The sequence below is a fragment of the Phyllopteryx taeniolatus genome, chromosome 3 (genome assembly GCF_024500385.1).
Source record: "Phyllopteryx taeniolatus isolate TA_2022b chromosome 3, UOR_Ptae_1.2, whole genome shotgun sequence".
In the NCBI taxonomy this organism is placed as follows: Eukaryota; Metazoa; Chordata; class Actinopteri; order Syngnathiformes; family Syngnathidae; genus Phyllopteryx; species Phyllopteryx taeniolatus.
In genome coordinates, this window is record NC_084504.1 from 4,617,354 (window position 1) to 4,645,295 (window position 27,942).

Genomic DNA, 27,942 nt, shown 5'->3' on the forward strand with positions numbered 1-27,942 from the left:
TATTGTATCCAAAGATTAATTTATGCTGAATTTTGAGTGAACTTGAATAGACATGCATTATCCTAGTTGATGATTTGTAGTTATTTCTTATGAATCCCGAAATGTAATTTTTTATTTTTTTTTCCAAATCACATTAGGTAAAATTTGATGACATTAAATTACAATAGTTGCATAAAACAATAAATCAGCCTTTCCCATGACGATAATGCTCAATTTTGGTTGATTTAATGTGATTTGACAATACGTTTGATTATCGTGGTTGCAGTTTGCAGTGGTGTCTTTCTAATATTTTAGATTTTCTTATGCAGCAACATAAGAGGGACAATATGCTGTCTAGCTTTTGATGCTACATATGCTTACATCTACAAAATCGAAGGATCTCAGGTCATCAGTCAGGGAAAACAAAAGTAGAATGGAAATTACATGGATCTATTTAGATGGATCTATTTTAGATGGCCACAAGGATTAATCAGGTCGATGCAGATATTGTGCCGTGAGGTGTAGCTGAAAGTACAATCAATCATTCAATCAATGCATTTAAACTTTTAGAACAGTTTGTTTTCAAAGATTTATTTAGGTACAATTTGTATTGACCTTATGAGTAATATATTCTAATTGAATCATTATTTAAGTACAGATTTTAATTTTACTATGTTTAAGTGCACTTAGGTCTAGTATGCTCCTGTATTTTAATGTTGGGCATGATAGTGGTGCTCGCAGAGCCATGTTTTTTTGACATTTTTTTTAGGTGGTACTTTGTGTAAAACGTCTGAGAACCACGGAAATATATGCGTAACCTGTTCAGGGTCACGGGGAGTGGAGCTTATCCCAGATGATATCGGGTGAGGCGGCACGGTGGCCGACTGGTTAGAGCGTCAGCCTCACAGTTCTGAGGACCCGGGTTCAATCCCCGGCCCCGCCTGTGTGGAGTTTGCATGTTCTCCCCGTGCCTGCGTGGGTTTTCTCCGGGTACTCCGGTTTCCTCCCACATCCCAAAAACATGCATGAATTGGAGACTCTAAATTGCCCGTAGGCATGACTGTGAGTGCGAATGGTTGTTTGTTCCTATGTGCCCTGCGATTGGCTGGCAACCAGTTCAGGGTGTACCCCGCCTCCTGCCCGATGACAGTTGGGATAGGCTCCAGCACGCCCGCGACCCTAGTGAGGAGAAGCGGCTCAGAAAATGGATGGATGGATGGATGGATATCGGGTGAAAGGCAGTCGCCAGTCAAACACAATATTAAGACAGAAACCATTCCCACTCAGATTCATAAATTTGTCAGTGAGTGGGAAGTGAACCCTGCGCAGAGGTCAGATGAGTTATGCTGTCTGCGACTCAAGCTTGGAAAACATTTCATGATATGTTTCTAATAGATATTAAGAATTCATAAAACCGTATTGGCTGGGAACTAATCCTTGGGGTCCACCTTACTCACGACCCAAGTGAGGATAAGCGGTACAGAAAATGGATGGATGGATATCGTTTCATACAGAGTGTACTTTGGGCCAGTTTTCCACAAACACTGTACTGCGCCAACTCATTTCAATATTGTCTTGAACAGACGGAGCTTATTTAGGGATGTCTTGTCAATGTAGTCTACTTTTCTAAAAGACATTTCTGTATTTCGTATCACTGCTGTGTTATGTCTGTTTTTCTGAAATCTAGCCACTTCACCCTGTACTGTTTCACTCCCTGGAATCGTGTTACCCATGATGGTTATTGATCGTTTCAAAACAAGAACAAGGGCTCACTTAAAGTGCATTGACCGATCGTGGGTCGTTCAGAGACTCATAGGATCGGAACATCAAAGTGTATGGATGTGTGTTTTTGAATATAAAACAAGAAAACTGAGCTTTATGTCGACATTTGTTCCTTCAGGTGCCCCTGGTTGACCAAAGTGATCTCCCCTATCGTGCCTCTCTACAATGGCCTCGTCTTCCTCTTTGTCTTGGCCAACTTCAGCATGGCGACCTTCATGGACCCTGGTGTCTACCCTCGAGGTTTGTGTGCAGCTCTCTGTATGTATCACTGTGCTTATTCGAGCTCCATGTTTACAGACGTGTGGTACTGAACAGTTGCTACATTTAGTACTAATGTCACTTAAGAAGCAACTGAAATTGTCTTGGTTTTTAGTTTAATAGCAATGCATTGCTTTTTGTTCAAAATCCTACTAAATTATTCAGACCTGATTTAATTAGAGATTACACACGATGTTTGGTCTACTAGTCATAACCCCCCGATGTTTTACAAGCCTTAACATGCTTGGCATATTTAAAGACAGACTGGACTAGTTTAAGCAGTGAGTCTATCCAGGTTTAAACAGTGGAGATAGAACTGTCCCCTCCGGGTGGTGTTTGTAATGTGCTTGTGGATGATAAGCCCCTGTCAAGAGGAACAATCGCCTCTTCCCATATAGCAGTAATTATCTTTCATCCAGTGCATGTATTTTGGTGGGAAGTGCTATCCCAAAACTCTTTTAATCAGTTCATTTGGATATTTTCTTGACTATTAGATACAATAAGGGGATTTAAGAAGAAGGGGGGATTTTGTTTATTATTACTTTTTTTTGTGTGAAATTGCTCAGTTTTCTACAAGTAGCATTTAAATAAAGCAATTACTTTATTATTAAAGTAAATATTAAAGGTCCCCTTCCATCACTGGTTTTTTTCTATTTAATTTTGATCATCTTTGATGTCCTTTTATCGGGTTTGCATAATAATTTTGTTTGGAACTGCTTAAAACGTGAGGAAAAAACGGCAGACAATACCCGCCATTTGAAGATATTCCTTTTATAGGAATTAAGGTCTGTTTTAAAAAATAAATGCTGTAACAAGTCGGCAGTTTTCCCACCCCCGTTGTTTTACGCTGTGTTGCCGCTAACCTTCGAAGGTTTTTAAAGTAACAACCTCCTTTTTTCAAATGGAAGGAGTAGAAAGTACAGATATTTATGTTCAAAAGTAAGGACTACAAGTAAACAGTCGCCACTGTTACATCATAAATAAGCAGTATTGTCAGGGGTGCACCTAAGTGTTGTGCAGGTGCGCATGCGCATTGAAAGTATTAAAAGCGCACCCAATTTGATTGTATTAGTGTCCTTTTGTATACGATGGAGCATTTTCCTTTTTAAAATTATTTTTTTTTTAGTGGGGGCTCAAGTAGTGTTGTTCATGAACAACTCGTTCGAACGAACCAATCTTTTGAGTGAACGTATTGAATGGACTCCGTGGGGCATGGGCATCTGTCTTGCTTCGATGGACTGGCAAAAAATGTCTTTACGTGGAACCAGACTGCCGTGAAAAAAAAGATTGGGAACCGCTGCCTGAGAGAACTGCACCAAAGCAGCTAATCCCGCGGTTTGAATAATTCTGTACGTGCGTCAGGTAGCCTAGCTTTAGGTAAAACATTTTTTTTCTTTCTCTCGTTTGCCTGTGGTTTACTTTGTTAACTGTGCTCCTGCCATTTTTCATCCTGGGGGGCTTTGGCTAAATAGACGCACATTGCCTCTCAGCCAACATTAGAGGTCGACTTTCTGTTAACCAGTGACAATAATGAGTTCTCTATTCTCGCATAAAGTGAGAAAGGAGCTCAAACAGCCTTTGCCTAAATGTGTGTGATCATGCATGCACAGCGGACGAGGATGAAGACAAAGACGACGACTTCCGAGCGCCTCTCTACAAGAATGTGGAGATCAAGGGCATACAGGTTCGGATGAAGTGGTGTGCCACCTGTCACTTCTACAGGCCGCCTCGCTGCTCACACTGCAGTGTCTGTGACAATTGTGTTGAGGTGGGTGTCTATACGCGCGTGTATGTGACTATAAATGCATATTTACGGACAGCAAGACGCAATTATAGCATGCTGTAGAATAGAATATGTACATTATGTACTGTATGGTTAAGAGCCATATTTTCTGTACATATCTTTGCCTATATGTACAATATGTCATTGGTTTGTTAAAAGTGCTGAGTGGAAATAATCATCAGGGATTGTAGATTTGATTAAGAACGGGTTCTTTATTCTCAGGACTTTGACCATCACTGTCCATGGGTCAACAACTGCATTGGACGGAGAAACTACCGCTACTTCTTTCTCTTCCTGCTGTCTCTGAGCATCCACATGATAGGAGTTTTCACCTTCGGCCTCATCTTTGTGCTCCACCACCGGGAGAGACTGGGGGCTCTGCACACCACCGTCACGTATCCTTTAAACGCTCATCTTACCACTTTCGCTACCAGTTTGGATCGATGGTAAACATCTTATATTTTTCTTCACCTTAACTGTTTAATGCCCAGATTGGTGGTGATGTGTATCGCTGGACTTTTCTTTATTCCCGTCATGGGTCTCACGGGTTTCCACATGGTGCTTGTGGCTCGAGGTCGAACCACAAATGAACAAGTGAGGAGACGCAATCGATTAATAGGGCTCTAAAATACAATTGTGAACTAAAAAGAAAAGGAACGGTGATGATCTATTCAATATTATCTTTCTATACTGAAGCATGGGTCCCCTGGAAGAATGCGCGTGTGTATGACGGCTGTTTTTCGAAACTCTCAGCAATGTTTTGTGTTCCTCAGGTAACGGGCAAGTTTCGTGGAGGAGTAAATCCCTTCACTAAAGGTTGCTGTGGCAACGTGGAGTACGTCTTATGCAGTCCTCTGGGGCCAAGGTAAGATGCTTTTCATGCATGGATGTGCGTGTACATATAAAGTAGAATAGTATAAAAAGGTTAATTTAGTTAGGTAGTTCAATTCAAAAAGTGAAACATTCTTGAGATGCACTACACTCAGCATAAGTATTTCATGATTTTTGCAATATGTTAAAAACATTGATGATTAGAGCTTACAGCAAATGAAATGACATTTTCCCAAGTGTTTAATGACTCTATATAATGTATGAGTACTGTCTGAAATAAATGAACTTTTCTACCATATTCAAATGTATTGAGCTGTACCTGTGTTGGTCACTGGCTGTGTAATGGTTCCCTCGCGTGAAAGGCAGCGTGGGTTCCGTTCCCACTCAGTGATGCTGTAAATATGAGTGTGTGTCTGCCTTGTGATTGACAGTTCGCCAGTCACCTGCCTTTTGCCCAAAATCAGCTGGGCTTCAGTAGATACAATAGTACATATATTGTTCCTATGATTTGTGTAGCAATGCTGCAATTATTGGTGGTACAAATCAGTGTGATCACGCATATCATCTCTTCCCATGCAGGTACATATTGGACCCACGAAAGAAGCCCCACATCAAAATTCAACCGCCGTTTATCGGACCAGACCTTTCAGAGAGGCAAATCACCGTCAAGGTCAATGACAACGGCATCCATGGCACTATTATCAGCTCCAAGGTGAGCTTTTTGTACTCAATCGAAAGCTTTTTTAGTTATTTCCACATACTGTAATTGCAGCATGTGCCTCCCTGATTACTCTCTCCTGTATACTTTGCTTTACTATGCTACTGCCATGACTAGTTACTTGTTTCAGAATCACACTGGAGACAGTTGAGATTCACAGAACTACTTGTGATGAAATCAAAACAATTATTGCTCGACAAAGACAAGATTGACCTAATATACTGATTAAATAGCTTTATGTTTTAACAGGTCTCTGACCTTTTAAATTAATTTCTCGGGTCAAAGGTTTCGGGGTGCTTTCCCTGTTTTGTACACCTTAACACAATTTCTATGAAAAGAAAAGCAAAACACTCTTTGGTAAAGTCTGTGACTAAACCAGACCTGCCAACCTATCGAAATTCACTTTCAGAACAATTTGTCCAAATGTGCCTGACTTTCCATATTTTCAGAATTTTGTCAAGAACATCACCGCGGGACAGTTATTGCAGTACATTATGTAACCGGATAAAAATAATTCTGCATACTGTACAATTGCACAACATAATACTGAATGAATTACTAAAAAGTCCCCCTGAAAAAGTTCATCTATTAAGGGGAAAAAAAAAACAATTCAAAGTTACTTGGACCTGTGTGAAAAAGTAATGGCGTCCTCAACCTAATAATTAGCTGTGCCATCCTCACCAGCAACAACTGAAATCAAGCATTTTCTATAACTGGCAATGAGTCTATCACATTTCTGTTGAGATATTTTGGCCCACTCTGTAGAATTATTTGAATTCAGCAAAAATGGGGGATCTTCGTGCAGGAAAAAGCCTTTTTAAGGTCATGCCACTGCTTTTCAATCGGATTCAGTTTGAGAAGGGGGCCGATACTTTTTCATGGCGCTGTATGTGCTGTTAATCATAAGCTACCAGTGATAACGCTGTGAGTTGATGCAAATTTGTGTTTCCTACACTGAGTGGGGCAAACCTGCGGCTTGTTCACAGACACATTTTTGGAATTACACAGCTCACAAAAGATGTACTTGGTTGTGTAATTTTGCACTCTATAGGTAGGCAGGCACTCCAGAGACAAACATTGTATACAAACAATTAAAAAGTAAACATACCTTAAACCTTTAAAGAAAGTATGGGTCTTAATGGTCCATATTTCACTAAAGTTGGTTTTATGTATTTTTCCTCAAAAAAAAGAAACTGGCAGTCATTTCCAATAATATCAATACATTTTGAAGCAATTGGTAAAAAAACAATTGCCTTTGGAGCGCCCACTTTTCATCGCCAAAATCGACAGGCCCCCCCGATGTCTTGTTGTGAAGTCGGTGGTAGAAATGGAGACCAAATTCACTGCATAGCCGGTGTGGAAAAGGGAATATACTATACTATAAAGTGGCAGTATTTATTAATATTTTTTTGTATTGTCGCTATCGGGTGGACTCCCGTGTCTCCAAAATGACACTTTTTCAGGAAATAAAAAAAAATAAAATGACTAGAGAGAAAATGGTTCAGCAGCTGAAACAATCAACGAGCTGTCCTGACTCAATACCATCTGACTTTTTCAAAGTCTGTGCTAGCTGATTTGCAGCAAATAATCAATTAGCTCAATCGATCACTTCAGTAAAGTTCTTAGAGTAGCTGCCATTAAGCCTCTGCTAAAAAATAGCTGGGATAGGCTCCAGCACGCCCGCGACCCTAGTGAGGATGAGCAGAATGGTAGATGAATGAATACTGACTCGGGAAAGGTGTCAATTCTGGTCTCAGTGCGGCTTTTGATACGGTAGATCATAATATACTCCTGAACAGGTTGGAAACGTCGGTAGGACTAAATGGAACAGTCCTTAAATGGTTCAGGTCCTACCTGATGGAAAGGAGTTATTTTGTAACCATTGGAAGTGTTCAATCTCATTGAATGGCAATGACAGATGGGGTCTCTCAAGGGTCAGTTCTTGGACCCCTCCTGTTCAGCCTGCATATGCTTCCATTGGGTCAAATTCTTCAGAACTTTAATTTTGACTATCATAGCTATTTAGGGCGGCACGGTGGGCGACTGGTTAGAGCGTCAGCCTCACAGTTCTGAGGACCGGGGTTCAATCCCCGGCCACGCCTGTGTGGAGTTTGCATATTCTCCCCATGCCTGCGTGGGTTTTCTCCGGGCACTCCGGTTTCCTCCCACATCCCAAAAACATGCATGAATTGGAGACTCTAAATTGCCCGTAGGTGTGAATGTGAATGCGAATGGTTGTTTGTTTGTATGTGCCCTGCGATTGGCTGGCAACCGGTTCAGGGTGTACCCCGCCTCCTGCCCGATGAGAGCTGGGATAGGCTCCAGCATGACCGCGACCCTAGTGAGGAGAAGCGGCTCAGAAAATGGATGGATGGATGGATAGCTATTTAGATGACACACCATTATATCTAGCAGTGTTTCCAGATGACTACAGTTCAATTGAGGTGTTGTGTCACTGTCTAAAAAAAAAATTAAACCACAACAAAACTGAGATAATTGTTTTTGGCAATAAATAAAAGAGAATTGCTGTTCGTAAATAACTGGAGTCACTCTCTTTAAAAACCAAAGACCAAGTCAGAAACCTCGGTGGTCTGATAGATTCCGACCTGACTTTCAACAGTCATATCAAATCAATTACTAAAACTGCCTTCTACGATCTGAAGAACATATCCAGAGTGAAGGCTTGCATGTGTCAAGCAGACCAGGAGAAGCTCATCCATGCTTTCATCTCAAGTAGACTTGACTATTCTAATGGTCTTCTGACTGGACTCCCCCAAAAGAGCATTAAACAGCTGCAGCTCATTCAGAATGCTGCAGCTCGGGTTTTGACCAGAACAAAGAGGTCAGAGCATATTACTCCAATTCTAAAGTCTTTACACTTGCTTTAGAATAGATTTTAAAGTTCTGCTATTGATCTATAAATCACTAAACGATTTAGGTGAAGCAGCATTTAGCTATTATGCTACACACAAATGGAAGAAATTGCCAACAGAAGTGACGTCAGCCCCAATTGTGAATGTTTTCAAGTCCAGGTTAAAAACTCTTCTTTTTACTCATGCTTTTTAGAGCATTTCCACTTTTAAATGATATTTCTTGCACTCTACTCTTTCAATTTTATGTAATTGTATTTTACGGCGGAATGGTGGACAACTGGTTACCACATCTGCCTCAAAGTTCTGGGGGCCGAGGTTGAAATCCCGGCCCCGTCTGGGTGGGTTTTCTCCGGGCACTCCGGTTTCCTCCCACATACCAAAAACATGCGTGGTAGGTTGATTGAAGACTCTAAATTGCTCGTAGGTATGAATGTGAGTGTGAATGGTTGTTTGTTTCTATGTGCCCTGCGATTGGGTGGCGACCGGTTCAGGGTGTACCCCGCCTCCCGCCCAAAGATAGCTGGGATAGGCTCCAGCACGCCCGCGACCCTTGTGAGGATAAGCGGTAAAGAAAATGGATGAATGGATGTATTTTATGGAACGTTACGTGTATTCCTTTTTTCTCAAATGATCGTCTATGGCATAGGTGTCAAACTCAAGGCCCAGGGGCCAGATCATTTAATGTGGGCCGTGAAGGCACATCATGTGCGTCGACTTTGTTTCTTGCTAAAATGCAGCATTTGATTGAGATTTGCATGCATTTTTGTTTACCAGTCCCCCTTTTAAAATACAATTAATAGCTGAACAGTTTCCATCAGCTTCTGATTTCAAAACTAGTTATCTATTAATTTGTTGTGTATTTATGATGATATGAGGCGATTATACATTATTATGGTTTCACAGTCATAACGGCACCTATGAGGGGATACACTAAGTATGCGGCCCGTGACAAAAATGAGTTTGACACACTTGGTCTATGGCGAGGAACGTCCATCAAATACAAAATCTAGGGACGATTGTTCCAATATTTTCAGAGGTGTAAGCGGGCACAAATAGGGATGTCTACAATTTGGTGACGATCGGTCGCAGTTTTGGGACATTATGCAGTTACGCTTTTGGCCAGGAGACCCTCGTCATCTGACGTTAGGATAGCTCCCCCCGCGCCCCCCTTTTACTTTATTACTACCACATGCTACTTACCTCCTAACGATTGACCTGGCTGGACACTGTTTGTTTGATTGCTATGATATGTTTGTTGGGTGCGATTACGTCTACAGGATATGAGAATTTCCTTCGACATCGCTATATCAGTATCAGCCAAACCGAACCGAAGGCACTGCACCTACGCACACGGGTCTCGAGCTCACCTCTGTACAGCCACCTGTTTCGGATGTTCTTGACACTCTGCTCTCCTCCACATAGTCCAAAAGAAGCCTCGATGGCCTGGATGACAAAGAAACGCAGCCACCATTGCCACCGAAAGCTGACCGGTACAACCAACTGAAAAACCATCTGACGTCCAGTGAGGGTAAGAACCACTAAAATACATCTCATTCCACCGTCAGTCATCATTTATTATTTGGACTCGTACTTGGACAGCTGCCCATTACACCCACAAGAACTGAAAGATGTATAATGTAACCAAAAGATTATGAACAATTCTCTGTATAATGCAGTGCAATTTTACACCACTGCAAAAACAATAACCACAATAATTAACATATCATTAAATGGTCGTTTTAAAGGGTAATTTTTAATGCGGCTCTTTTATTGGATTATTTCACAGATTGTGCAAGTGTACCTCGGAAGTATCTGTGGAGTGTAAATCACAGATTTTTTTCCCCCCCTCTCTGTGGTCATTCCATGAATTATGTATGTGCAATTGTGATCTGTTGCTTTTATTTTAATCTTATTTTAATCTTGTGAAATATCAACGTCATTAATCTTATGTTAACACACCTAAGGTGGGTTCCCTCTGTGTCTTGGTGCATTATGTCAGGGCGGGAACGGTTTACCCTTTCCCAAGGAGCAACATTACAACCTGCTGGTAATTTTATGTATTGCATCACTTGTCCAAACACACGTCAATGAATTTGACGATGGGGATAAAAAAAATGATTGAATTGAACAGTTAAAATCAGATTTTTTTTTTAACATAAAACAATGAGTACTTTTGATACATAACATTTCAATGAACACAATGACAAATACTTCTGAAGAAAGACCATTCTTCCTTTCTTTCTGACACATGATGATTCGTCAAACCACCACGGTGTATTGTCAACTACTGGCGAGGAAGACTTCCTCAGTGTCAGATATTATTGCATAAGTATCATGATCGGTATGGGCAGCCTTCATGAGTACCGATGCTTTGAAATAAGGCCGGTGTCGGCCCAATACCGACACCTGGTATCGAAACTTGCCCATCCCGAATTGTAACAATAACTGTTGCCACTAATATTTAGTTGTTTGTCAATGCTGGAATGGCTAATGTGATCGTGTTAATTATCACATACAGGTATTGTTTGTTCTCTGTCTTTATTATAGAAAGCTCTCTGTCTGGTAAAACCCACCCCTCCACTCCGGCCATGTACAAATTCAGACCCTCCTTTGGCACCATGCCCAAAGTTCACTATCATACTGCAGGGGACAAGGTAAAATGATCAGTCAGATGCATTGTGGTGTTGTTTATTCATATCTAGAAATTGCAAAAAATCAAAGTTCTTATCAGTCATGTATTTTGCTTCCTCATCAGATTGTCATGCCCGATGACCAAAATTCCTCAGCCATTTTGGAAGAGGGTGTTCGTGGTCACGACTACCGATCTGAGCCAAACTTAGATCTGCCAGAGTACACTAATGCTCCTCTTCATCGCACTTTCAAATCTTCCCCTTTCCAGCTGGACTCCGACCCGCTCAATTCTCTGACTCTTAGCCTGAAGCAGGCTCACCAACGTTCAGGGAAGGGTCAGCTCGTGGGTCTGCAGCCCCAGAAGGTCACCTCTACCCCCTATAAGAATGTCTTCTCTCCCAACACGCTCTCCAACCGTAACGGAAGCCTATCCTATGACAGCCTGCTGAACCCCAATACCACCCCACCCACTGCCAGTGAGTGCTTGGCCCACAGTGGGATGCCTCCGGTGGGGTTCCAGTCGCCCTACCTGCCCACCAAAATGTGCCACATGCGGGAACCTGAGATGCAGAGACAACAGGTTGCCGCCACTTACAGTCCAGTTATGTCATTGAGGGGGGTGGGCCGTGAATCCCCTCACCTACGGGACAGGGACCCATCCCCGGTGCGCTACGACAACCTCTCCCAAACAATCATGGCCTCCATCCAAGAGCGGAAGGAGATGGAGGCGAGAGAGAAGCGACACATGCTACACGGGCATTCCCAGACGCATATCTACGCCCAGGACTCTGTTGTGTTTGAAGGTTCAGGGGGATATGGCCTTCCACCCAACCCCTGCTACCCAGATGGGCCTCGCTGCGCCGGCTCCAGAGGCCCAACACCTCCGGCCTACGGAGGCTCCAGGGACAACCTGATGGGGGTCGGGCTGAGCTACAGCCAGAGAACCCCTGTATTGTGCCAGGCTGGCGCCACTATGGGGCGAGCACCCAGGACTTCATCCAGCTCTTTACACACAGATCACATTAGCACCAACAACAACCACAGAAGGGTGTCGGGCCCCGAGGGCCTTTATCGCTCCCCTGGCCACCACCCTCACCCCCCTGCCGTGCCCCGATCTCCCTCCTACTCCCACCACAAACTGTCATACATGAGTGCCCAGGAGAGGATGGACTCACCTCGTCTAGGGGGGGCAAGGTATGAATCCTAGCCCTCTGGTACTGCATGCATGCCCTGAGCCAGGGCGTGGGCTGGAGGCCTACACAGCTATGCCCTCCTGAAGCCCTGCTCCCATTGATTTAATGAGCTGTAGTCTGTACCTCTTTCTAGCATGTAGCATTAAGTATACTGTTTGTCCGGTTGTTTATTTATCCTTAAGTCCTGTCTGACTTCATAAATGTGTTCCATGAATTTATTATTTTTTTGCCTTAGATAAAGGTTTTGTATTCTTTCATGATTGTCAGATTAATAAAGTTGTGTGACTTTCCATTCCTTCTTCTTTTTGCATGCTTTACATGCTCATCTCACATTGTCATTCATTTCCAACACTCTTGCATCTGTATTTCCATTCCATCTGGACAACTGAGGCATGTTGCGCCAACCCTTCATCCATTTTTCTTCGCTGTCCATAGACCAGTAATTTTTTTCTTGTGTTGAATCTCTTAATCTGTGAGTTGAACCCCATTTGTTGCTTTTCTCTTTCCATTTAGAGAGGCCATGAAACTTAATGGCCAGATGGATTGCCACCCGAGTGCCAAGGGTGTCACAGCTAGTCCCAATCGCCACAGTAACGTGAAAAGGGTGACTGGGGTGGAAGGCACCACCTATGAGATTTCAGTGTGAGCAAGGATGCCGAATTTACCTTCAGTAGAAGAACTGCATTTATTTTTTTGTGAACTGTAGAATCCAGAAGCAGCAGCTTGGTTTTGTTGTTATTGTCCAATCACAGGATCAGTCTGCTTCTAAGTGGTTCTCTTTGGCCTAATTGTGTGCGAGTCCAAATATCAACTGCTCCTCTGTATTGATGAGGGGTGTTTTACTCTGTGTTGGGGGGTCCTTATCTTGGTCATTTGATTGGACCTTCTCTTTGCTATGATCATGTAACCTGGTCCAAATGTTCTGTACTGTACTTTTATGCTCCAGACACTACTTCAGCTGGAATAAAATGCCACTGAAGAAAAAAAAAAAAAAAAAACCTTTTTGACATCATCAGCCTGAGAATAATACTTTTCCAAGTGTGAGAACCTCCCCACTTGGAGAATAATTCTACACGTTCAGGTGCTTCACGACCAGGCCCCTTAAAAGAAACCTGCATACTTTTTTTTCCAGGTATGTATGCAACCAGCAGTGGTTTAATTTGATGCAGTGTCTTTAAGGCGTTAAAGACATACTCTGCTCGCCTTCCGCTGGACTCAGAAAGATGCAGGTTTCTTCTGGAACATCAGATTACCTCACACTTAAGTTTAAAACCCAACATTTCACAGCCAAATTGAATTGTTTTAGTATTCGTTGTCTGATTTGTTTGTTTATAATAGAATGGGAATAGCTTAGTGATACAGGATTGTAAATAACATATCACCCATTCCTTTTTTTTAAAGTCAGTTGCTTTTGCTTAATAAACCGAACATTTGATTTTGTAGACTGGATGCCTGACATTTTAGTGTGATAAATTATACAATTCAGCCAGAAGGGCTCATGGAGGAACTGACTTCCACCAATGCCAATGTAAAGAAACTTTTTTTTTTTGCTATGCAGGTGTATCTCAAAATGGTTCTTCAGCACAAGATTATAAAGCAGTAATGTAACATGGTTTTAAACAAAAAACAAAAGCATATTGTGTATTAAAAGGTGAACGGAACAAAAAATATCGAGTCAGATGTTGCACAGCCAGTCCATATTGGATTAGCATGGCCTCAGTGATGCATTTCCCTTGATTTGCATTGAGATGTTCAATTCCCCTTTGTCTTTCAAGAGTTCTGTGTCCCCCAACACCCCAACCCAACTTTTAGACCAGTCATGTTCTGTCCATATGCTGTTTGGGCTAACTGAATTTGAAATATACCAGACTTAACACCAATATTTGGTTTGTCAGACTCATCCATTGTTGCCTTGAAGTAATCCAAGGCCCACACCAGGTATACAGTGATGCCACATATGTGAAACAAGTCTACCTTAAATTTGAATTTATCTGGTAGTTTGGTCAGAGGGGTGTTATAAGATTATCTACAGAGTGGTAATTTTAAACATTGTTTAAGAATCCCATTGGGACTTCCAAACCAGTTTGACCATACACACTGCCGGTGTCATTCCTTAATACTGCCATTGTTCCAACTGTATTTTGGCAAATGGACTTGACTACAGGTCCCAAAATGTTGCCAGCAGTCAATGATCCTACCCCATCAACCCAGAGCTGATTTTCTTTTCAAACACTTGAATATGGAGTTCATTGTATTAAAGACTATAATATAGATGTTATTTTTGTTTAGAAATATTTCCATTAAACCTGCGCAATCAATAAAGTGTCATTTCAGCAAATTCTTTGAAAATGTGTCTTCTTTTCCAGGCAATACTAACAAAAGTAGTGGGAAAATCAACATGCAGTTAACACAACCAGTAAATACTTAATTGCGCTTTTTACAAGAATGCTTATATGGATGCAAAGGTGGTTGACAGTGTTTTATTCAAAAGTGGAGGAAACATTTCCAATCATTGAGTGCAAATGAGAAGCAACATTTCATCCATGTACAAGTATTTACAGATGCACTGGCATTTGGATGCATTTTCGAGGTTCAGAAATGGTTGGTTGGTGAGAAGAAATGGAGGTGAGCAAGATGGCGAGGGGCAGATTTTACATGGTTAGTCACGGAATGTTACTAGAGAGTTCCTGGTCAGGAACCTAATTTTTAGTGGCGCTATAGCAAACTGAAGAACTGTTGACTTTGGACTTAAAAACTTTCAGATGTTTAAAAAAAATAAAAATAAATCAGCTAAGTGCATCTGATGGCCGTAAACCGTAGTGGGACCCTCCGTTTATTGGCGCCACACATGGGATGACAATGGACCTGGCAAGAACTACTTCTACACGCCTCCACTGACAAGTCACTTATTTACTTGAAGCCAGGAACAGCGGAAGCATGGACAAGGCAAGAAGGCCCGCTGAATTGCATCATGGGATGTAACAGAAAATGCTCTTCCATGACATCTGGTCCCTGACCCTGTGCTGCTAACAAGCAGGCTACATTATCCTCTCCCTACAAAAAAAAAAAAAAAAAAAAAACACCCCAATGTGGGAATTATGTCTATCACAAGCTTCTTCACAGTTTGTCACAAGTAACATTTAAGTTTTGACCATAATTGGAAAGTATGGCAATCCACTGGTGTTTTGAAGCAATAGGATTAGAAGAAGGGCGTGGGGGTTTCATTTTCATAACTTCACTACTTTGATTGGTTCTCAAAGTGGTATCAAGGACTTGTGAGGCAAAACAAATCATTAAAAAAAACCTAATACATCAAGTGTCCAAATTCAGTTCATTTAGAGTCTATTGTAGAAAAAGAGGAAAACTGATCAATTTAAAGACCGGTATAGAAAGTTCTTGCTTCAATTCTTTTCCTCGGCCTTCACATCCTCTCTCTTCTCCGTCTCCTTTTCACCTTCTCTCTTGTCTTTTACCGAGAGCTCCTCCAGTTTCTCTGCCACTTTGATTGCACTACCAGTGTTGTCTGTGGCGAAAACAATGAAATATGCCATCGGGTGAAATATTCACGTTAGAATGCATGTCTCTCACAAGCACAGCTTCAACATCTCACACAGAGGTACATTTGATTGATCACAGAGACCGATTCATAATCTTCGTGATGGAGAATGTGTGATAATTGTGGTGTAGCAGAACAAAGTGAGACAGGATTTGGCGCAACCCAGTCATATGTGTTCCATTCTGCAATTTAATGTAGCAGACAGAAAAAGTCCTGAGCTGGAGTCAGCAGCAAAGAACAGAGTGTGTCTGCTGTCAACACCAAATGATCCAAGATGCAAAATTAACAAATCTTATACCTGATTCACACACGGTACTTTTAAAAGAAGCACATTTTTCAACTCTACATGGGTGTTGAGCAGGAAACGCATTATTGGAGTAGGAAAATCACAAATATAAATGTTAGCACTAACACTCCAATAATTTAGACAACTTCGGAAAGGAAAATGATATCTTGCATACCTGATCCTTCTAGTTTGTTTCTGACCACATCTTTGCATTCATCAAACTTCACTTTGAACTTCTGAGCGTCTGCAGAGAGAACAGAGCTTATCCACATTACCAAACTGTGCTCATTCAATCAAACCATATTCAACTGAACAAAACCCAAAGTCAGGATGCAGATTTGGACTAAAAATAGAAAATGGGCTTACTTTCTGCATTTAAAAAGCGTATGGCCAGAAGTTCGGGTTTGGGTTCTTCATCGGCATAATCTGCTAGTGTGCTCCACACCCAGGCTCTGTCGCTGCCAGCGTTGGGCTTCAACTCCATCATCGGTACAACTGTTATTCAGAAGACGGGGACCATATGAACATGGGTTGGACGCAAGATAAATAACTATTGTAATGCCAAATATTTTTATTAACATATGTGAGTCCCGGGATGCACATGTCACGGAAACAATGAGTCTCAGCCCTGGAACAATGAGTCCTTGCAATTTGTCACGGAATACAGATACAGTAGTCCTTCTATTTTTGTGTTATCCATTGCTCTTGCTCACTAACAATTTACTGTGTTTAGGCCTGCCACGATAATTTATTTTTTGAAAAATATATTTTCCCAAAAACTCTCAAGATAAACGATAGTATCGATTTTTTTATGCCACTGAGATAATGATATAAGAGCATAATAAAGACCTGGTAATCAAACATGAGCACAACTGTTTAATGTCTTCTCATTTACTAAATAAAAGTAGGGCTGCATTTCACAATAACAGCAAATAAATAAAAAGAAAGCTATACGTGTTCAGATAAAGTGCTGAACTTAATTAAAAATAAAGTCTTGAGTTTCCCCTTTTCTGTTTGACATCTTGACACAACAGTTAAATCTCAAACAATTTTACATATTTTAATTTAACAAATGTTAACTGAACCTTTTTAGAGGTTATGTTTGTTCAAAACCTTTGTTTTGGTTCATAATGGTGTTTCACATATTATATGCACTTTTAATAAGAGCTCCCAGTGGGATTTCCCACTTAACAGCCTTTGTGCATCTTCACTTCACCAGCTAGCATTTTGAGACATATTAATACATTAAGTTCATGGCTGTGCATTTATGAGCTTAGACCAGCAGACTAGGAATAAGACAAATATTCTTTGTACTACTACAAGTTTTGGAAGTGTTCAATTTGGTTAAATTAAAATGAAACCTCGAGAGACAGAAATATTTCCATCACCTAAACTCTTCTGTTGGGTACATGATGATCCATTTTACTCCTATTCCTCCATGGCCACATTTTTCACCTACTTACTTGACTCAAAGTTTTGCCACTTACGGATCATCAGATAGGCCATATGTCACACAGTGACTACACTGAACAAAAGGCACACTGTATCCACCGTGTGATTGCATTGTACTGTCTTTGTCATGGGAAAGAAAGAAAAAAACAACAACAAAACAAAAAACAATAGCCACACATTCGACGGTACTCTTAATTAAAAGGGACACTCCGCAGCCTGCAGTGCTAATGTTATGTTAGTAAAGTAGCCTAACGTTAAGCTCACCGATTTGCGCTTCACCTTCGCATCTCGGGTCCCGTGACGCGGCATCATACTCGGCGGAGAGAAAGGTCTGTTACGACGAACAGGGAGCTTGCCTTGCATTTCACTATGGAATGCGACCACACTTTTGCCATTTGTCCTTTTACTCTCTCCTCAATTTGGCGTGGCATTTTGTAACCGCTGTCCTGGCACTTCTCAGTCGAACACTCCACTTCCGCATTCATGCATCGGTGACGTAAGCGCATTATGTCATATACGTCACTGCTGTCTTCGTGACCCTCTCCACGGTAACCCTGATTTGCAGTTTTGCTTTTCAGTGTGTTTTTTGATGAGCAAAATGCTAATTTTGACTAGGAAACCGCAATCCGAGACCTCTTAATTTGAACCTTGCCCATGTACGTGGGTAAGCAATGTTGTGCGTCAATGGACGCATATTCACAAAGCTTTTTGTGTCCCTCATCATTTTTGTGCGTCAGGGATGCCAGACACACATCAAATGAGATCCCCGTACTAATAAAATGAACAACATTGTAATCATTTACCAACTTCTGTTAGCCATTCGAGTGCCTCTTCCATAATTAGCTTCATAAGCATGCATTTCCTTTCCCTTGCACATCTGAACAGACAATATCCTTTTGTGATAGTTGATTTTTTTGTTGACGATAAAGATCAGTGGCGGCACAGTGGCCGACTGGTTAGCATGTCTGCCTCAAAGTTCTGAGGACCCGGATTCAAAGCGCCTCGCCTGTGTGGAGTTTGCATGTTCTCCCCATGCCTGCGTGGGTTTCCTCCGGGTACTCCGGTTTCCTCCGACATCCCAAAAACATGCAAGGTAGGTTAACGGGGGACTCCAAATTGCCCATAGGTGTGAATGTGAGTGCCCTGCGATTGGCTGCCGACCAGTAACCTCGACTGTGTTAAATATGACTAACCTCTTTTCATAAAACAATCAATTGGTTTGTTGCAATAAGTGGCGGCACGGTGGAGACTGGTTAGCACATCTGCCTCGCTCTTCTGAGGAAACAGGATCAAATCCGGCCTCGCCTGTGTGGAGTTTACATGCTTTCCCCATGCCTGTGTGGGTTTTCTCCAGGTACTCCGATTTACTCCCACATCCCAAAAACATGCATGGTAGGTTAATTAAAGACTCTAAGTTGCCCGTAAGTGTGTATGGTTGTTTGTTTATATGTGCCCTGCCTCTCGGCCGAAGTCAGCTGAGATAGGCACCAAGCACGCCCACAACCCTAGTGAGGAGAAGCGGGAAGGAAAACGGATGTTTTAATAAGCAGCTAATTTTGTAGTTATTTTGTTATAATTAAGAAAAAAAATATTACACAAAAGGACACCTGCACAGTAACATCACTATTTAATCAAAACAAAAACACAGTCCTTAATTATATTCTATTTTATACTACACTGCATTATACTATGTATTATATTCTATATTTTTAAAGTGTGCTGTTCATTTTGAACAAACCACAAACTCATAAGCCAGTCTTAGTTTGGACTCCTAAAAAATTTCCATCCACAACGATGTCCTCATTTCTCTCCACTGTGCAGGAAATAATAATGTTGCTAATCAAAGTTGGCATTGTCACGATTCGCTTTTATTTTTTTTAAAAAACTGTCAGAATGGGTGGAAAAGTTGCTAGATTGTGAAAATATCGCTACGTTGGCAACACTGAAGACAACTGTTGCTCTTGTTCGCGTGCGCCACCAACATGTGCACATCAAAACAAAAGCAGCGCATGCTTTGTTTTATTTCGACTTCATGAAGGCTGTGAGGGCATATCAGAGACTGTGGACGGGTCGGATGTGGTTCACGGGCTGTACTTTGTCCAGAGTTGATATAGATGCTAATGGGTGTGCACCACTTGCTAAAACCTCGTATGCAAAACAATGGGGCTTGCGAAATCATGCTTGGTATGAAATGAGGATCAAGCAGTTCCTAGACTCACTTTGATGATTGGCACAAAGCTTCAAAGTACGATCTCTCCTCATCAGGAGGCGGATTGTGCCCTTGTCTTTGTGCCTGAGCAGCTTGACATCACCAGTACCTCTCTCCTTCCACTCGGGCGGGTCAATTTCAGAGGCAAACCGGTAGAGTTTAGCTCGCCTGCGAAATCAAGGATGCCCACAAGAATGACAAAATACAACATCAAAATGAACAACAGACTAGTATGGCTACTTTACATTTTGAAAAGTTCCTCTTCATCTTCTTCTAAAGTTTTCACTTCTTGCTCAGGAAGGCTCACGATTGGCTCAAACTGAGGGTCATGATTGGAGTCTTCTGCAGTTTCCGGAGTGGTTTCGTGCTCTTCCTGGTCCTAATGGCCACAGAAAAATATTAGAAAGTTCTACTCGTGGCTGAGAAATTAATGGAAGTAACCACCTTTCTGCCATGAATTTCTCATTTCTCTCTCTATTTGAAACTCATTTGGGGTAGAGATTGTGCTGGGATTAAAGAATGATACAAAAATATTAAAAAATATATATATTTTGCAAACAGTATTTCATTTTAAGAGACTCAATGAAGCAAAACCGTCCGTGCCCCTCTCGAATGACGCGCTTGCTTGACAAGTTAGCAGCAGAACCCGCACAGACTAAGGAGTGGCCGGCACCAACTACCATTTAAAAAGAAAAAAGTAACCATTGACTACTTAATGTACACCAAATTTGGTTGGCAGACAGACAACGAATAAGATGCATCTATGGTACATTTATTTATTTTTTACTTTGTGTAATTTAGTCGAAAGTTAGCTAGTCCGGCAACAAGGCCTTGCGCGAGGATGCTCGTGCGGAGCAAACGTGCATTTGCAACGTGCCATGTGCCACAATAAAAGTCATTTACCGGCAACTTGTACGGCGCGGCTTTATTGGGCCGGCCTAATAGTTGAAAGCGTGTACGCGTAATCTGCAAGCTAATGTTGGAAACAGGCCGGCACATGCTAACAGTAGCCAGGTTCCAGTTAGCAACTGTTGTGCCTGGCGAACAAAGGCAAGGCAACCTAGCCACCGCCAAGTCACACAAGCGGCACAACACAAAACACATGGCGGTACAAACGAGTGACCAATCGCTCCAAGGCCTGTGACAACAGCGGGTTAGCACTGATGTAGCCATTAGCATCCAAAAATGCTAATGATGAGCTTGGGCAGCGAGCGCTAACATGCTGACTGGCTGGACACTCACGAAACCGTCATAAAACCGCGTCAAGGTCAAGTCACCTCTTGGAACATTTTAAATCTCGTGTGTTATTATTTCTAAAATGCACAAAATGTATAGCAGCCATTCAGCTTCTCTCGTATCGCCAACACATTGGCAGTTTGATTCGAAAATTCCTTTCAAACTTTAGCGAATCGCGAAACGCCCAATAATGCGTTTATTCCACAAATTCTGATTTTAAAACAAACAGAAAACATTCGATGACCAACTAATCCTGACCTCACCTTCGGGTCAGCCATAATATAGTGGATGTTGGCAGATTTTGAAGTTAACTTGACGATTCAAGTCACAAACTAGCCGCCGTTTTCCGTCAGCTCCTCTCACTTCCTGTTCCAGGTTTCGCGCGCCGAATTTGCCCCATACGTCATCACGTTCTCACGTCGGTCGTCAAGCCACGAACTGGTTTTTGTGTAAACGCACGATCCCAGCACAAAAATTCAGTATTCGGTAAATAAACATTAAAAAAAAATAATAATTAAAATACGTGTAAAAACAAAAATCTGTAAATAATGACGATACAGTTTCTGGGTTTAAATTTGTGCGAATTAATGGCGAACATTAACTGGTTGGATCTTTTCTATTCTAATGTATCGTACATGCTCTAAATTTCTCGTATAATTTATTGCAAATAAAAATATACACATTTAAATACATTTTTAGTCGTGTTGTCGTATTAAACAACATGTTGTTGAGAGGAAATGAGCCAATCATTTGGGTGTTATCTATGTTTATTATTCTCTGAGGCAAACCACTATTTTTAGCAATCCTACCGTCCCTGATAGCTTTGAGGTTTCCACTCGTGAAAAGCATTGGAAAGACGAGACCTCCTCAAACCGTAATAAATGCGTATATCACTTTAAGAAAGTTCAAAGTTCACAGCCAACTCCACGTGGTTTCATCAACATGGTAGCTACTTGAGCCGTCAGTGTATGTTTAAAAGTAGCGCAAAAAGGTAAGTCCAGTCGAAATATACTCAAACTTCTATCTTTGGTATCATGGCTGCATGACAGCTAAAGTCTTCCGAGCTTTGCTGCTTCTCTGAATTGATCAACACCTTATGTTGCGTTCCAGTGCTACGCTAATGTATTAAAAAATACTTTTTCTGAAAATAGTACCGCTCCCCATATTTATACATACAATACAGTAGGTATAAAAGTCTACCCGCCCCTGTTAGATGCCAGGTATTTGTCATACAAAGGAGACCAAGCTGAATCTTTTAAAAACTCTCCCAGTTACAAGAGGGTTTGCAAACTTGTGCATTGTCTTAGTTTATTATTACTTACCCTCGAGAGAAGATTTTTTTTCTTCTTCCAGTAATGCATCAAATTTTACATCAGTTGTATAGTTTATCGGTAAAACTGATGGTGGGGGGAAAAAAAGTTTTTAAATGATTTATCTCTCTCATTTTCTTTAAATAACAAAAACTTGGCATTTGAACCGCGATATGGAGACATCATAGCCACAGTGTTTTTTTACAATGTTTCTTATGTTATGATCAGAGTTTCTTAACTATTTAATATTTTTTCCTTGGCAGCAGAGTCATGGAAGAGTGTTGTAGAAGTCCTGTGACTGAAGCAGCCCCCCAAAAGGAGGGGGACGCTGCTGACCCCCTCACTGACTCCACAGATCATGTCAGCACTGCAGGAGAAGGTGAAGTGGCCTCGGACACCAGCATTTATGGTTACATCAAGCAAGACCTTTTTACGTCTGAGATCTTCAAAGTGGAGATCCGGAATCTGCCAAAGTTCATTGGCTTCAATGACCTGAAGAAGTTCCTGGCCAAGCATGGCCTCAATCCGCACAAAATCAAGCTTTTTGGGAAGCACACGTTTGCTTTTGTCACCTTTAAGAATGAGGAGGAGCGCGACAAGGCCATGAGGATGGTGCACGGCATGCAGTGGAAGGGCCAGGTGTTAAGTGTCAAACTGGCCAAGCCGAAAGCCGATCCCATCCAGAGGAAGAGGAAGCAGCAGGAGGAGGGAGAAGGTGTGGGAGGGCAACCACCTTCCAAGCGTGCAGAAGGGAACGAGGAGGAGGAGGAGGAGCCGCTGAGTGTCCAGATTGCCAACGTGGTGACTCCCCTGTGGAATGTTCCCTACGATGAGCAGCTGAAGAGGAAGGAGCAAGATGTGGTTGCGGTTCTGCAGAGGCTGGCCAAGTGAGGGCATGTCATAAGATTCCACAGCAACCTCAGGAATCCAGAATTACTTTCAGTATCATCAGAGTGGGAAACCGTCATTGTTGTATTGCATCTGTCATCTCTAATCCTGTGTTGTTTCCCCACTAGAGAGATTGCAAGCACCAACAAAGCCATGCTGCCCTGGCTCTTTGATGTAAAAGGCAAACAAAACAGAATGTGTTGTCCCCTGGAAGCTATTTGTCCATCCCCTACACAGGTTAGTGTCAAAACTATGTATATTGTTGAATTTCTGGAATTGAGAGAGAATTCCTCGAATTCAGTTATGATCTTTCGTTGTCTTTATTCAAGGAGCAAAGCCTGGCAATACTATAGTTAGAACCTGGCCCCACACAGTGATTCTGACCAGTGTGGTCACCCCATTGTTTTAATTTCAGGGGATGATTTTAGTCAGCTATCTTTACTCATTGAAACGGCTGCACAATTGACACCCAGGACATATTTGTCTTCCTTTTATTACAAATAACTATTATAGTTATCAAAAATAACCTTTCAGAAACCTTTTGATAATGTCATTACCATTCCATTACTTATCTTTAATGCAGACTGATTTTCAGTGAGCTCTCTGTGGTTTACTATTCATTGAACAGGAATGAGTCATTTCAACCAGAATTCAACTTTTTATACCCAAGTTTAAGACAGCTCACTGGGATTTTCTGAGAAAACAGAAATTAATCAAGCATAACCTTAAATCACTAAAACATTTTCTGTTCAGGAATGCAATTAAATAACACATTTGACATTTCAATCAAGAATAATGTGCATTTTTTTTTTATAAATTAGATTTTGTGGATAAATGACATTATTAAAAAATTCTGTTCGGGCTCCTTGATAGTGGTATATTAAACATTACATAAACATAATTACCAATGCTGTTAATTTAGAACAGCTGTGACAAACATTTGTGAGCTGGGTGGTTTAATAAACAAGATGTGTATTATATCCATCCGCCTGTCCGTCCAACCATATTCTTCTGCTTATCCGGGGTCGGGACGCGGGGGCAAGCAGCCTAAGGACCGAAGACTTCCTCTCCGCCCATCCCTTTCGAGGGATCCCCACCTGTTCCCAGGCCAGCCGGGAGACAGGGTATGTCCAGCGTGTCCTGGGCCTTCTTCCGGTGGGACATGCCCCTAACACTCACCAGGGAGATTTCCCAGACGTAATACTGAGGTTACCAAATCACCTCTGCTGTGCCTAGAAATTGTCCATTAAGGTTATGAAGAGAATGGGTGACAAAGGGTAGCCTTGGCAGAGTCCAAACCGCACAGGAAATCAAATCAGACTTATTGCGGGTTGTATAGGGACTGAATGGCCCGTATTAGGGGGTCCGGTACCGCCCCCCACACACACACACACCAGACTCACCAAGTGACACAGTTGAATACATTCTCGAAGTCCACCAACTATATTTAGACTACTTAGGTATGTATATTATAAGCACTATGTATTTGCATGGCTCAATATGTATTTTTGTGGCTCAATTATGGGTTACATTTTCCATGTTGTTCAAATGCAATGGTGTCCAACCTCTGTGTATACTGGCAGACGCAGTACAGAAACAAGTGCGAGTTCCTCATCTCAGTGGGCGCGGATGGGGAGGATAAGACCATTGGCTTCCGCCTTGGGAAATATAAAGGAGGCTCCTGTGCTGTGGTGGGGCCGGCGGAAGTGTGCCATGTCTCAGCCGAGGCCAAGAAAGTTGTCCACGAGTTTCAAAAATTCATCAGGTGCATCAAACGTAATCATTCAATAGAGGTGCAAATGTCATTTAATAGTTCAATTCAAAAAGTGAATTTATGATTTTTCATTAGCTATAAACTAATAAAAATTCTAAAAATGCAAATCATGAGAAATACTGGTACTAATGTTAACCCATTGCCTAGGTCAACACCTTACACTGTGTACAGTCCTGAAACGTATGAAGGACACTGGAAGCAGTTGACTGTTCGGACCACCAGGACCAAACAAGCAATGGCAATAGTGTTCTTTAACCCGCAGGTAATACACGGGATTGTGCCCATAAGCCAGACACTCCTATTTATATACTGCTATTGGCAAGGAAACAGCAGCTGTTTCCCTGGAGGTTCTCCTTCTGACTGATTTCAACAATTTACTAGAAACTTGAAGAAACACAACTTGATGCATTAAAGGCCTCCATGAAGAAGTACTTAGCAGAAGGAGAGGGCAAAGACAGCGGCATCACCTCTCTTTACTTTGTCAGAGAGGGCCAACGGTGAGGAGAGAAGTCATTGGGTTTGCTCATTTTACCAGACTGTGTGTGTGTGTGTATTTTGAGGTCCAGTTCCAACAGCTGTATCCAGGAGTACATTCATTAAAAACGCTGTTCTTATTGACGTATCGCAACTATCAGTTGAACAAGATGTTTTCACGCTTGTTTGTGCAGTTGTTAATTAATACACAGTATTAATCAAAACACACCGTAATTACAATCTTTAATGCAGCTTGTGTTTTTGATACAATTATATTGTGCAGGTGTTTCTAATGAATTGTCTGTGTGTGTATATTATGTGAACTATCAAGGCATGTAATGTGAATGAATTTTCTCCTGGCGGCAAAAGGAAATCTCCTAATGTTGAAGACTTGCCCTGTGAGCTGGTAGCAGGAGATTGCTGCATCCACGAGGAGCTTCTTGGTTTAAAATTCAGAATTTCTCCCCATTCTTTCTTCCAGGTAAGAAACATTTTATATTACTACTTAGTAGCTTCCAATCTTCCCAAAACGATGCACCAGGATTTCCCCTGTCAATGCCCGAATTGTGTGTCTCACAATAGCATGATTTTTCTTATTTGAACAAGCTTACACTGAATTTCTTCCATTCTTTGTGCTACCTGGCAGGTAAATACTGCAGGAGCAGAGGTTCTGTACTCTACAGTTGGGGAATGGGCCCAACTTGATCAGGACAGCATAGTTCTGGATGTGTGCTGTGGGACAGGAACTATTGGCATTTCTTTGGCTAAGGTAATAGGGCATAGTTTTTGTTTTGTATTGAAAGAAAATGACTATATTCTATTCAGCTCAACAAAGATGCGTGAGAGGAATACATATTAAAACTAATGTAGAACAGTTGAGAAAGATGTGATAACCTGAAACAATAATGTGTTTTGGGGTTATTGTTTTTTTTTTTTTGGTCGAGGTCTGCAGAGGGTCAAGAAAGTAATTGGGATTGAACTTTGCCAGGAGGCAGTGGAGGATGCCAAAGTTAATGCAAAACTAAACGGTGAGCCCCATCATATACGAACAATGGACATGAAGTATGTTAGCAATAGTGGCTGGTCCAAGTTGTCTAATACAAATCCTGTGTTCACTTGTATTGTGACGATCACCTGGCTTTTCCTATTTCTGCATGTCAAGGGCTCAGCAATGTCGAGTTTCACTGCGGGAAAGCTGAAGATTTGTTCCCCAATATTCTTAGTGCTCTTGTGTCACCCAAAGTCACAGCCATTGTGGATCCACCGAGGGCGGGCTTACGTAAGAGTATAAAACCGAATAAACGTCTTAAAGGTCCCCTTCCATCAGAATCCATTTTTATTCTACGGTTTTCTGCATAACAGGTCAAAATGAGTCTGTGACATGGTTTAAGGTTGACATCCATGCTGTTTGTCAACTGAATGCAAAGGTCAATAAATGGCATAAGGCTTGCTAGATTTGAAATCACTGACCAGTATGATGTAGTTTTGGCAATATTCCAGTACTTGCCCATTTCATGGTTGGTACTCAACTCGAGCGAACAGCAACTTTTTTGTTTAGCGAGCAAGTCTTAGCCATATAAATAGTCTTCAGTTTACATATGTTCTTTTACAATACTTAATTACATTTCAATTACAGTTTAATGTGACTGTAGTGGATGAAAGGGCACAGCTTTGCATTTATTGTCGCCAGCGATGATCGCTGCAGCAGTTTCAATTCACATGGTGGTGGGCGCTCTCGCGTGCAGTGAGAGTGCACCGAGGACCCGCTGAAGAGGACCAAAGTGAAAGGAGCATATCAATGTGGCACAAATGAAGCGAATACATAACTCCTTTGATCAAAACTTTTGCGAGCAAATGTTGCATCAAGCAGACTCCATTTTATGGACCAATCAGAGCCATAGTTAAATTGGGAAAGATGAGCGATACAATGAGAGGAAAGTTCATTTACATATCAGAATGAGAAATCTGACCATCTCAAATGCTAGGCGTAAAAGACCAACAATAGCTTAAAAAAACGAAGTTTTGTGATGGAAGGAGACCTTTAATGATGTTGTAATGCGATGTTTTACTTAAGCGGGTGGTGTCCTAACTTCACAGATTCCAAGGTGATACTAGCCATCAGGAGAGCAGAGCATCTGAAAAGGCTGATTTATGTGGCGTGCAATGCCAAGGCAGCCATGAAAAACTTCATTGAGTGAGTTTTTTTTTTTATTATTATTTTTTTAATATCAGGTGATTAAAAAAAAAAAAAAATCTTCCAGCCTGTGCAGGGCACCGTCCAACAGAGTTCATGGAGCGCCATTCCAGCCTGTGCGAGCCATGGCTGTGGATTTGTTTCCTCAGACAGCACACTTTGAGATGGTTATGCTCTTTGAGAGAGTGGACTACAACTCCCAGTAGCAGATCAACAATCAGGAAGAAACTGTATTTTCATCTTAGTTCCTTTGCAAATGTATGCATGCTCAAACATGTCTAATTAGACATTGAATTATAACAATTACACTGCATTCGGTTTGGTGTAGATGTACATCTTTTAAATGGCTTACCATCCTAAATTCAGCAAGTTTCTTTTTTTTTTTTTAAATAAGCATTTTTCCCCATACTTAAGTTAGGCTTTTTCTTTTGGAATAAAACTTTGTTCCCAAAATACATTGCTTCAGAAGCTTCTTTTTTGTAAACAGGCACTTTCTGCTACAAAGCATAAAAAGG

The 27,942-nt window shown here is 41.5% G+C and overlaps 3 protein-coding genes and 1 non-coding gene across 11 annotated transcripts in view; 2 read left to right on the plus strand and 2 right to left on the minus strand.

Moving 5' to 3' along the window:
* zdhhc8b (zinc finger DHHC-type palmitoyltransferase 8b) overlaps positions 1-15,097 on the plus strand; it is a 75,326-nt gene extending 60,229 nt beyond the window's left edge. For all 7 annotated transcript variants that reach the window (XM_061766553.1, XM_061766546.1, XM_061766547.1 and 4 more), the window contains 10 exons: positions 1,880-2,001; positions 3,630-3,787; positions 4,025-4,197; positions 4,294-4,396; positions 4,576-4,667; positions 5,213-5,345; positions 9,647-9,752; positions 10,772-10,878; positions 10,980-12,049; positions 12,562-15,097. In XM_061766553.1, coding sequence (XP_061622537.1) covers positions 1,965-2,001; positions 3,630-3,787; positions 4,025-4,197; positions 4,294-4,396; positions 4,576-4,667; positions 5,213-5,345; positions 9,647-9,752; positions 10,772-10,878; positions 10,980-12,049; positions 12,562-12,694 — 2,112 coding nt within the window. In that variant the 5' untranslated portion in view covers positions 1,880-1,964 and the 3' untranslated portion in view covers positions 12,695-15,097. The remainder of the gene's footprint in view (positions 1-1,879; positions 2,002-3,629; positions 3,788-4,024; positions 4,198-4,293; positions 4,397-4,575; positions 4,668-5,212; positions 5,346-9,646; positions 9,753-10,771; positions 10,879-10,979; positions 12,050-12,561) is intronic.
* Positions 14,514-21,208, minus strand: ranbp1 (RAN binding protein 1). The gene is made up of 6 exons (XM_061766563.1): positions 21,051-21,208; positions 19,797-19,930; positions 19,562-19,719; positions 16,257-16,385; positions 16,066-16,134; positions 14,514-15,571 (listed from the first exon to the last, which is right to left on the minus strand). The coding sequence occupies exons 1-6, from the start codon at positions 21,063-21,065 to the stop codon at positions 15,450-15,452; spliced, it is 627 nt and encodes a 208-aa protein (XP_061622547.1). The 5' UTR covers positions 21,066-21,208; the 3' UTR covers positions 14,514-15,449.
* Positions 15,726-15,856, minus strand: LOC133475897 (small nucleolar RNA SNORA77). The gene has a single exon (XR_009787984.1). It is a non-coding gene; the product is annotated as a small nucleolar RNA SNORA77 (small nucleolar RNA).
* A 412-nt stretch (positions 21,209-21,620) lies between the features above and the next one.
* Positions 21,621-27,882, plus strand: trmt2a (tRNA methyltransferase 2 homolog A). 2 transcript variants are annotated; one of them, XM_061766555.1, is made up of 12 exons: positions 21,621-21,778; positions 22,361-22,984; positions 23,114-23,222; positions 24,569-24,750; positions 24,907-25,021; positions 25,141-25,256; positions 25,603-25,714; positions 25,880-26,002; positions 26,186-26,261; positions 26,396-26,512; positions 27,331-27,427; positions 27,495-27,882. In XM_061766555.1, exons 1-12 carry the CDS (start codon positions 21,756-21,758, stop codon positions 27,631-27,633), a joined length of 1,833 nt encoding a protein of 610 aa, XP_061622539.1. In that variant the 5' UTR covers positions 21,621-21,755; the 3' UTR covers positions 27,634-27,882. The 2 variants fall into 2 exon arrangements, with proteins under 2 accessions (XP_061622539.1, XP_061622540.1); XM_061766556.1 differs by having other exon boundaries at positions 21,632-21,778; positions 22,364-22,984.
* Positions 27,883-27,942: the final 60 nt, after the last annotated feature.

Coding starts and splice junctions, on each gene's coding strand:
- trmt2a (XM_061766555.1), top strand. CDS start 21,756: ATGTTTAAAAGTAGCGCAAAAAG. Junction 24,751..24,906: donor GAGTTTCAAAAATTCATCAG/GTGCATCAAACG, acceptor CCCATTGCCTAG/GTCAACACCTTACACTGTGT. Junction 26,003..26,185: donor TTGGCATTTCTTTGGCTAAG/GTAATAGGGCAT, acceptor CGAGGTCTGCAG/AGGGTCAAGAAAGTAATTGG.
- ranbp1 (XM_061766563.1), bottom strand. Junction 16,135..16,256: donor ACGCTTTTTAAATGCAGAAA/GTAAGCCCATTT, acceptor TTCTCTCTGCAG/ACGCTCAGAAGTTCAAAGTG. Junction 15,572..16,065: donor AAACAAACTAGAAGGATCAG/GTATGCAAGATA, acceptor TTTTCGCCACAG/ACAACACTGGTAGTGCAATC.